Source organism: Malus domestica, chromosome 05 (genome assembly GCF_042453785.1).
Source record: "Malus domestica chromosome 05, GDT2T_hap1".
NCBI lineage: Eukaryota > Viridiplantae > Streptophyta > Magnoliopsida > Rosales > Rosaceae > Malus > Malus domestica.
The window spans coordinates 25,388,073-25,399,233 of record NC_091665.1 but is presented as its reverse complement, the minus strand read 5'-3'; the positions used below and the strand labels follow the sequence as shown (position 1 = coordinate 25,399,233).

Sequence of the window (11,161 nt, the reverse complement as noted above, 5' to 3'; positions counted from 1 at the left end):
CATATAGATCCCATCTAGATCATGTTACCCTTTTGGCTGGTGATTGTAGTGGATGAGATTCCATGTCCCCTTCTTCAACCAACACTATATATTAAGCATATGCACAGGCAAGGAAACTCATCCATCACAATTTTACATTAACTACAAGGTATTCTCTTCTATTTTCTCTCAATTTCTCAAATCACACAGAAGAAATGGCTTTCCACACTCGCTCTAACAGCTTCCCCTCAAGGCCACACCCGATCGCTCAACAAGTTGGTGAACTTTTGTGCAGATTGAGGTCTTCTGAGGCCACCTCTACATCTTCATCATCCATCAGCCACAAGCTAAATGGTTTACAAGATTTGCAAGATTGTGTTGATAGGTTGCTTCAGTTGCCCCTCAATCAACAAGCCTTAGCCCAAGAGCAAAATGAGAAATACACTAATGAGCTATTAGATGGCTCTATCAGACTGTTGGATGTTTGTGCCATTGCCAAGGATGCCGTCTTGCAAACCAAGGAATGCATATTGGATCTTCAATCAATCATACGAAGAACACGAGGAGGTGAATCTGGAACTCTCACAAGTGAGGTTAACAAATACTTAAGCTCCAGGAAGATTTTGAATAGGGCAATTCAAAAGGCTTTGAAGAATCTAAAGGGCATTAAAAACCGATCCACCTTATCTTCCCTCAACAAGGACCAAGAGACTATTGACATTGTTATTAAGTTGAGAGATGTCGAAACAGTCACCATCATGGTGCTTGAATCAGTACTGTCCTTCATCTCCGGGCCAAAGCCAAAGCCAAGCAGCTGGTCATTGGTCTCCAAGATGATGCACTTGAAAAAAGTAGCTTGTAACGAAGAAACAGAAGTAAATGAATTTGCAGAAGTGGATGCTACACTCAAGACAAGCAAATTTCATCCCCAAAACCAGCTTGAAAATCTGGAGTCATGCATTCAAGATCACGAAGAACGACTTGAAGGCCTATTTAGGCAGTTGATCAAAACCAGAGTCTCATTCCTCAACATCCTTAACCACAAGAATTAGATATTAAATTTTGCACATGAAAAGTATACATGTAGATATACATCATCTGATATCAAATTGATACAGTTTATTGAGTAAATTTTTACCTTCTCCTACTTAAATTGCAGAGCAGTGATATTCTTTGATGATAATTTTGGGGGCTTTCTGGATAGCACTAATTAAACTCAATTGAATTTACTAAGTTAATAATAAGTAATAATTTGCTCTGTTGCAAAAATAATATTAGGGCACACTAGTCATCAATGTAGTTACAAATATTAAAAAAGGTAATGCTACGGAGACCAAATTTTGTAAACTAAATTATGTGGTTGTTGATGATTAGATTATTACTTAAGTGTTGGGTTGATTAATGTGTTTATTTCTTATTGGTGACACATTATTTGGTTTGCAAATTTGGTTTAAAAATTTGTTCTGTCTAGTTGTACCCTATTAAAAATAATCATCTTAAGAAAGAGAGCTAGAAACCTGCAACAAAATGTGAAAATATGTTTATTATGTCATCATTATATCATCGTTGTTTTCTCGTTATGTCATTATATCATCGTTGCTTAAGTGTTGACTAATGTGCTTATTTCTTATTAGTGACACATTATTTGGTTTGCAAATTTGGTTTAAAAAATTGGTTTGCCTAACATTACTCTATTAAAAATAATCATCTCAAGAAAGAGAGTTGGAAACCTACAACAAAATATGAAAATATGTTTATTATTTCGTCATTATATCATCATTATTTTCTCGTTATGTCAATGTTGTGTCGTCAGTAAAAAAACATAAAAGAGAGATTTAACTTACCTCTCTAAAAATAAGAATAAAAATTAAGTAATGGATAATCTCTTCTTTCTGCGTCCAAAACTATTAAAGGGGTCATTTTTGTAGCTATTATCACTTAAGTGTAATTTTCGTAAGAGTACATAGTATGGGTGTCATTATTGCTCATTTCCCAAAAGAAAAACAGAAAAGCTTAAAGTGGAATAAAATAAAATTTATTTATTGCCTTATGTGCCAGCCCATTTGTCCATGAAACCTCTCCTACCTACCATTAGGGTCCATTACATTATGTGTGTAGATACTAGATAACATACTGGATCAATAAAAAAAAAAAAAAGATACATACCATATCTCCCTCCCTCAAAAGAAAAAAAAAAGAAAAAAAAAACAAGAATGGAAAAAAAAAAACTTGAGAAGTTGTTCCTTAACTAGAACGGCATACACTTAATCACTTACCGGATGAGGGATGACGAGACGTCCTAAAATGTGAACAAAATTTATCTACAAGAATGTTTGGATCCGAATTTTATATGTATTGCCGCATTTAGGTTTAGATTACCAATTAAAGACTAAATGAGGGCTAATGGCTTTTCGTCTAGGTTAACAAAGCCCAAATTTTATTTTATCCTAACACATGGAAGCAATTAGAAGTTGAGAATGTTCGCCAAAGGGGTCAAGTTTTGAAGCCAAGGGCTACTCATTTGGGTCCAAACTGTGTCTTGGGTCCAGTCCATGCTAAATTTAGGCACTTGGAGTTCTGGTAAATTGTATATGGGATGAGAAGACCCTTTAATCTCCATTGCATTCTCACCCTTTTGCTCTTGCGCTACCACTAGAGTTGCATCTTCCACTTCTTGCTTGAATACTACATGCTTTGTGGGAATTTGTGGGGTCAGAGCTTCCTGTATTGCTTGGCTGCCAAGTGAGAATGTCTCCATGGATGTTGGAGATGATGAGTTAGGGGAAGCATGAAAGTCCTTTATCTGATTTTCCTCCATTGCTGCCCTTTGCTCTAGCACTTTCAAGGAAGTTGCCTTTCTATATATCTTGCATAGTACAATATCCTGAGTTTATAAATAGAAAAAGAGAGAGTTTCATTAGATTGCTATCCAAGAATTGACCTATGAAACTACGTAATCAATATTCCTTAAATGTGAAGGTGAAACTATCTATTTAGTTTTGAGCACTATAAATGATTAGTAATTGAGACTCAGATTATATGAGGTTGCAGGTTTCACTCGGTTAAAAGCGGTCAAATTTCTTAAGTGCACATTGTTGCATCACACTCTTACCACAAGTGTAATTTTTCATAAAACAGTTACTCACAAAATATTCGTTGAGTAAAAACACTCAATGATTGAGAAAATAAATATATATAAACTTTTTTGTAGTTTGCATGAAAACTACTCAAGGAATTTTTTTTTTTTTTCAAATTTAAGTGGATGGAGATAGAAAGATTAAGACACTTCTATGCTTGGAGACTCCTTGATAAACACCAATGAACAAGGAATTACAAGACTTAGTTAGAAGACTTTTCTAACTCCCCCTAAAGCATGTTCAAACTTTGGAAAAGATAGCGAGAAAATTAACAGGTATTAGATACTCGATTAAAAAAATTAAGTGGCATTAACAAGTAATTACCTTGAGATACTGGCAGTTATCAGGCAAACGATACTCGTTCATGACCCAATCAGTCTTGCTTCCTCTTGGGGCTCTCCCTTTGTAAAAAACAAGTGTCTTTCTCAACCCTATGATCCTCTTTGGATCCGAGAGGCTCACGATCTTGCGGTCAGAGCCGGTGGCTTTCCAAAACCCAGTTTCAGTGGTTCTGTTAGGCCTTCCTCCACTGCCATGCTTCCTGTCCCTTGGCACAAAAAAATACCACTCCCTTTCTCCGATCTTTGACAACCCTGTATTTGATAATTAGCACCCATTAATTAATTACACATCACAACCATGCCCTGAACAATAAAATTCAGACAGTATATATGCATGAGCAAAAATGTTTGTACGTACCAGGTAAGTCCCAAGGGTCATGACGGTAGATATTGAGGAAACCAATTATGTCAAAACGCAACCTCTTGCCAAAAACCATGCTTCTAAGGTAGAATTCAAGAAGTTCTTCTTCTGTTGGATGGAACCGAAATCCCGGAAGTTCGAATTCCGGAGTCATTTCATGATAAGGATTTATGGTGTTGGCTGCCATTGGAGATGCAATTAGTGTAAATTAGAGACTGTAATTCAGAGAATGAATGTTTAGTGCACTGAAGACATACACACTTATACAGAATATTTATAAGGGATGGGAGGTGCCCCCCATGATTTCGTATGTTGTTGATGGAGAAGCCTTCGGGGTGTGGGACCCACTTGACCAGGTCTCCAATTATCAGTCTTTAGAAATTGGAGTGATGTGGGGAACTCGACCCCACAAACAAAATGGGCCCACGCGGTTTTGGCATAAAGTCATGAGAGAATGGTGACATGGACATGTTAAGTCTTTGCCAATTGCTTGACTTGTATTTTCTATGGGTTTTGGACTTTTACCTGGAAATTCCAGGAATGCATGCAGGTCGATCAGTGATATTTTCCAAGTAATTAAATATCTACCACAAAATGTTAGATTTTTTTTTTTGAAGCAAATGAAATGATGAAGACTAAATAGGTGCAAAGGTTCAAAATGTACGGAGTCAGCTAGTCCCATGGTCCATTCAATGCATGGTCCATTCAATGTTTTAGTTTAGACTTTGAGCAAGTCTAATTGCTTGATACTTGGAATCCAATACTAAGTAGGAAAAAATATTATCACCATCTTCTAGCTAATTTTCATATTTCAGCAACACATGTTGAGCTTCCTCCACCTTTCCTCTCACATGCACAAAGAAAAATGAGGAATAAAAGGCTTATTTGTCCTTTGAGTTGAAACTGACATGCAGTGTTTGCATGCAAAACTGGAAACACAAAACTTAGGACCTCGAAAACTAATGCTAGTATATGTCAAGTGTTGGGAAAATTACAAAAAAAAATTGTAATATTCTTTTAAGAAGCACTTAGACAATTAGGCTGAGATGCGGGTATCTCGCTTTTCTTAAGAAGATTCAAGCCTACTACAGTTTGACAAAAGTTCACGAACTAGTGCAGCAGTATATCTCTTAACTTGTTCCCTTAAGGATATAACAATCCAATTAAATTGTGTTTGACTCAAACTTTTGTGCACAAAAAGATAAGAGTCCAAAGCTCCACCACTAGAACACCCTTCTTTAGCCAATATAAGTAAAAGATACAAAGTATGAAGGAATAAAGATTGTATTTATTAGGAAATTGGTAGTGGGATCATAAATAAAAAGACAATGGGAAAATGCTAATAATTATTGTTTATTATCACCCTTAGTGAACAGGATAATAAACACAATTTAACAAAAAAAAATGATTACAAGAGATACAAAAGATGAAAAACTAAAGACTCCATCTTAATTTTCCACTAACCACAAATAATGACAAATAAACTTACTTTCCCACTAACAAAAATAATAATAATAATAATAATAAATTTATTTTATTTAATATTAAAAATGAACCAACATCAAGCATTCATATCATGCAGTGTAGAACAAGAACATCCAAATTATAAACAAAATCATAATAGTTCATCATATTTTCTAACCACAAAAAAATTACTTATTCACAAGAGTTCATGGGTATACCGAGCTTTCCTTTATAAAATTGTCTTAATTAAGTGTATGATAGTCATCATTTCATTCTTACGTAATAGAGACAATCTTAATTGAGTGTACAAGCCACCTCGTTTGTGAAGTATATATATGAATAAGTTATTTGGTGGAACCAGACTCTTGATATCAATAGGTCTTATACATGCCAGACATGAATTTAGCTAAGTGCACTAGAACAGTTTGTTTTACACTCTGCACTCAAATTTGAATCTCTCATTTCCGTAATTTAGATGAATTTAGTGTAATTATCCTATCATTTGTTTGTAAAATAGAGCTTATATATATAAAAGAGGAATTTACACTTACAAAACCATCTTGTGAAAGAGAAGTGCCCATAATTAAGCTCATTTTGTATGTATTCCAAAACGTGTTTTCTCCAACTTTGCACATTTGTGTCCTAACACGTATGATCCAACCAAAAGAATAGATCCTTCGTAATAGACCTAAAATCAGGACACGTAAAATATTGCTTGGCATGCCGCTTCACAGGATTTTCTTGAATTTTTCATATGCTTTCGAATTACTAAGATAGAGTAAGCTCAAATATTTCTTGTAGACTTGCTGATATACACTCTCCCTGCCTCCCAAGAAATATACCTTTCGATTTTAAAAGGATTATAGTTAAGACTTAATTTTTAAAGTTAGAATATTGGGAATTAACCATAAATTACAAACTTTATTAAAAGATAGAGTCCATAATTTCTGATACAACCTTCACTCTATTTCTAATAAAAATTAGCTCGGAAGTTGGAAGTCCATGGTTAAACTTTGGGATTATTGCTGAAATCTTATACTTTAAATTAAGATAGATGAACAAAAAAAGAAAAAAAGAGGTAGCCAAGGTGGGTTGACTTGAGAAGTCCAGGGGAAAATGATTTAGATGTTAATCATTAACAAAGAAATTCCTCTCTTTTGCGGCCAAGTGTTTCATCAATAGGCACATAGTGGTTGTATTTTATGCAAGATTTTGCGATTAATAATTCTTTAATTACAACTAGTGTGTTTCAATCTTTAATCTCAAAAAGTCTAGACAAAAACAAAACACAAGATTTTCCAAATTCTGTGGTTAATTATTCAAAGCAACTCCGCGTTGATTGCAGCCTTCTTTCGCCAAAATACATAGAGAATGGTTTCTTTAGAATAGAAAGAACGGTAATTAGTATTTCATTTTCATGGCTTCATACTGATGGAAATTTTGACTTGGAAGTCTTCTGAAGACTTCAACAAGTCTTTCTATCTTTCTAATTAAACGATAAGACTTCAATATGTCCTCTCATCATTCTACCCTATTACATGCTGTTGAGTGTTGAGGCCTTGTTTCCTTTTCTGCCTTTAAGTTGAAAGAAAAAAGAAAACTGTTACAAATTTAATTACCTGTTCATTGCCCTTTGATTTTTCTGCTATTTCCTCGAACTTTCTCAAGCTTTGGAGCAGCAATAATTGATGGAAGAATCTGTTATAATGTAAATTAAGATTTAATTTGAGATGTAATTTGTAATGAAATCCAACCATGTATCCATCTATCAAATAAAATCCAAATTCTGGAGCATGATGTCTCAAGTGACGGAATATAACAGATGTGTGTAATTGATGAGTGTGTGAACTTCACACGTAAAGATTAAAACCTTGTCTGATAGAATAACCGATTTTTCACTTCTGCACTTACATTATTACTAATCAGTTTTAATTGGATGTTCACATTTTAATACACGATTAGATAGGCCTGGAAAATGGGTTGCGTTTGTGTCATTTTCGTGTAATATTTGTTATCTTAACTAATCGTATTGTATCAAACTTGTCAAATAAAATATATTTAATTTGCACCAGGCCTTGGAAAAGTGAAGGTTGCAGGAGAAGAATTCAGTTCTAGGTTCAAAAGTCTTGATTATTAGTTCACCAAAAAAAAAAAGTCTTGACTATTATTGATCAGTGTCTTCCACTCTATTTAATTACAAGGATGGACTCCTATTTACAACATATGAATGAACATGAAATAAAAGGATTAAATAGACCTAACATTTTCGTGTCATGTTTTACACCAACTTACTCATGACGAAGCCAGAAGAGTAATTATCAAAAGAATTCCAGCCTTCCCTTTATTCCAGTTGGCCTTCTCGTTCTCATATTTGTGTTGTTTTCATGTCATATTCGATATCTTAATAGGCCGTGTCGTGTAACACCTATTAAAATGAACAAGTACATTATTAGGAATAACTTCTTGGGCGACGAAGGGAAAATTGTTGCACAAAGAAAAAAACCATCGCCGGAAACATTGGGCTGCGAAGACTCCGTCTCGCAAAGCTCGTGACGTCAGGCATTGTGCGATGGAGGAAAAGTCTTCGTCGAGCAAAATGAAGATTGCGCGACGGAAGTTGTGGTCGTTGCATGTACCAAGCAACGAAACTGGGTTTCGACCCCCAAACTCTTGCGCGACGGTCACACGGGTTCAACGCACAAAGTCTTGCACCACGGACATTCAAGTTCGACCCACAAACTCTTGCGCGACGAACATGTAGGTTCGACCCACAAACTCTTACGTGACAGATATAGAGGTCATCACAGTAAGATTTTAAAATCATTTTTTAAGTAATTTATTATTTATTTATAAATTAGTTTTATAAAAAAAATTTTTTTTCGCTTATGTAAAAATGAATTTAATGAAAATAAAAATAGAAAATGTAAAGAAGAATATTGAATTGAAAATTTATTGTAAATGTACATAAAATGGAAAAAAAGTATTTTTAAATTCGAAAACAATTTAAAACAAAACTAAAAAAAGAAGTCTGCGACGGAATAATCGCCGGCTGGTGGTGTTGTTACTGTGTTGGGGGGCTGGGAGGTCGTAGCTACTGTGACGAGGGGCTGGAAGGATATAGCTGCTGGAACAGGAGGCTGGGAGGTCGTTTCTGGAGGTAGTTCAACATTGAGGAATTGAATGCCAGAGAACCGAAATGCACGATGTACTTGGTGCATCAAATTGTTTTGGGCCGCAATCTGAGACTGATGGGCCATAATTTGCTCCTTCAAGCTTGCCACTTTAAATGTCAGCGTTTCAACCTATTCAGTTCTCTACCTGGAGGATGAGGCAGATGGGTCTTAAAGGCGGGCTTTCCCAAGCCCCCGGTGAACATTCCCATGCCAACGATCGAGGGTTTGATCAAGTGTGTCGGTCATGATCTAAAACCCAGCATCCTCAGGGGGAAACACTTCTTCAATCAGGGTCTTTAGGGGAAGTTGGGAAGCCACCTCTTCCAAAATTGTCTAGCCCTTCTCCACCATGGTGGACTAGAAAAATGAAAAAAATAAATGAATTTGAATATACATGTAATTAATATTAATACAAATTGAATATTATAAATTTGAAAGAACTTACATGAAGCTGCTCCGTCAACTCATCCCTGGGCCGAACGTACACCTCCTTGAACATGTCAATTTCAGGGAACTTTGACCCTCATGAAAAACAAAAATTAAAGTGTTAACATAGATTACCAATTGTGTAATAAAGAGTAAAAAGATTGAAAATAAATATACAATTACCTTACGTCGCTCCTCCAACCTATAAGAAAAGCGTCGTGAACCGGATCGGTGATGAAGTTTCTTCTTCGACCGATTGCTCGAGTTTGCCTTCACTTTTTTCTGTTGAATTAAAAAACATATTAGTTTAGATATTTATAATAAATCAATGAAAAAATGAATTGTTTTTATAAATTGTAAATTTTTTTATTAATATATTATTGAAATATAAATTATACATACCAAGTATTTCTCGTCTTGAAAATGGCCACAGAGCCACTCCCATTCATCCCGACAGTCTAGCAACTGTATAGGGCACCCAACTTCTAGAGCGACCTCTGGACGGTCATATAGCTCATAATGCTTGTAGAGGTCGCTCTTCCATTGAGTGAACCTACTAGAGCAAAGGTCACTGATGTACTCCATTTGGTTGGAATCGAGGTTGGAGAGCTCATAGTGATGCTGCAAAACTCAACAAATAAATAGTAGTTAAAATTTATAATCTTTGTATACTTTAATAAAAATTTAGTATTTGAGGTTGAAAATACTTACCGATGATTCATAAAGCATAGCATCCTTGGTTTCTTGTGGCATAGCACTCCATGACTCCCACCTAAGGGGCAATGGTTCTTGATAACGTAGCCAACATCGGTGGCCAACCCACTATGCTGCTCCTTTGTTGTAGCCGCATGATGTCGAAGATCCCACATAATGGTGATCTTCTGGGTCGTGGTGCGAGTGGTTTGTGTAGTCTTTTGTAGTCTGCAAGGGCTCTTGGGCTTTTTTTTGTTAATTTTTTTTGACTTACCAAATAAACAAACTGAACATTAGATGCATTCTATTTTCTACCGAAAATTCGGCAGAACCTCCCTTAAAACTATAACATTTCCTAAAACCTGCACACAATATAACAACAAAAACAACACATCCACTCAACAATTCAACCAGTTTATACCAACTGGGAACATTAAAACAAAATTTACAACTTGTTGATATGACTTCTCAATGCTACTTAACAATCATTAATATAGGTCAAAATCACAATTCAAAATAACTAGCTAGCATGCATGTTATTCTCTGCATAAATTAAAAGATCAGTTTGATTTGCATCAAATATTTTTAACTTTGCTGCTCAATTATTAGAGAGGATAAGATTCCTTAATTATATTATGGTTCACATTTTAATTACACAAGACCAGTTCACATTATATACTTCAAGGGAAATGGTTGGATTTTGAATATCCATCTTTTAAGTGGAAGTTTGATTATCTGCAACTAATAATGCACATTAATTTGTACTTTATGCCTCAAGTTACTAAGTCATTCTCTAACACGTACATGATAATATGCTCTTTACATATATATATATATATATATATTTATAATTTTTGTGCATAAGGTGGCTGCTAATCAAGAGGCATTTTGTATAAACATATTCTACAATAAATGAGAGATTTGTGCTTAATGTTTCAGTGAACAAAATTATACTTACATCAGCTAATATATGCTTCCTTTTATATCACATTTGGTTTTTTAGGGAGGTGTCCTTAGCTCTTACGAATCATACAAGTTTCTTCAAAAATCAAGAATAGTATTTAGTTATGATGCTCTTTGAAAACAAGATCAAAACAATTATTGTGCTTGAAGTACTTCAACGGGTTATACAATCAAGGATATAGAATCATTTTAAATGAGCATCTCCATAATTATATGTTCCCTATTTTTATTTTTATTTTTGTTAAATGTGTTTACATATAAGCGAAATTCTACACTAATATACACCAGAAGAGGAAGAGAAGGTGGGAGGGAGGGAAGGAGCAAGCTTACCTGTCTGGGACCCCTCTTCATGAATAGATGAAGTCACCAAACGGCTGAGCCTCCTCAGAAGTCCAAATTCGTCGATAAGTCTGTCGGGCACTTAGGATAGGATGCGTCACCGAAGAAGTTGATGACGCAGTAGCCGTAGACACCGTTGGCCCCAAAGACACAACCAGAGGGACACCCATCATGGCCATATCAGGTGTAGAGGTGGCAGCAACATTACCTCCTTGAGAAGGTGTATGACTACGCCTACAAACTACCCGCCGGTTTGATATTAAATTCGACATCTACAAAAACAAT

The 11,161-nt window shown here is 35.3% G+C and overlaps 2 protein-coding genes and 1 long non-coding RNA gene across 3 annotated transcripts; 1 reads left to right on the top strand and 2 right to left on the bottom strand.

Moving 5' to 3' along the window:
* On the top strand, positions 1-1,124 carry LOC103445252 (uncharacterized). Its single transcript, XM_008384247.4, has one exon. The coding sequence runs from the start codon at positions 195-197 to the stop codon at positions 1,029-1,031; it is 837 nt and encodes a 278-aa protein (XP_008382469.3). The 5' UTR covers positions 1-194; the 3' UTR covers positions 1,032-1,124.
* Positions 1,125-1,998: 874 nt separating this feature from the next.
* On the bottom strand, positions 1,999-4,096 carry LOC103445251 (NAC domain-containing protein 6-like). The gene is made up of 3 exons (XM_008384246.4): positions 3,816-4,096; positions 3,441-3,709; positions 1,999-2,863 (listed from the first exon to the last, which is right to left on the bottom strand). Exons 1-3 carry the CDS (start codon positions 4,003-4,005, stop codon positions 2,444-2,446), a joined length of 879 nt encoding a protein of 292 aa, XP_008382468.3. The 5' UTR covers positions 4,006-4,096; the 3' UTR covers positions 1,999-2,443.
* A 5,187-nt stretch (positions 4,097-9,283) lies between these two features.
* LOC139195934 (uncharacterized) lies at positions 9,284-10,327 on the bottom strand. Its single transcript, XR_011581014.1, has 2 exons — positions 9,593-10,327; positions 9,284-9,502 (listed from the first exon to the last, which is right to left on the bottom strand). It is a non-coding gene; the product is annotated as an uncharacterized lncRNA (long non-coding RNA).
* Positions 10,328-11,161: the final 834 nt, after the last annotated feature.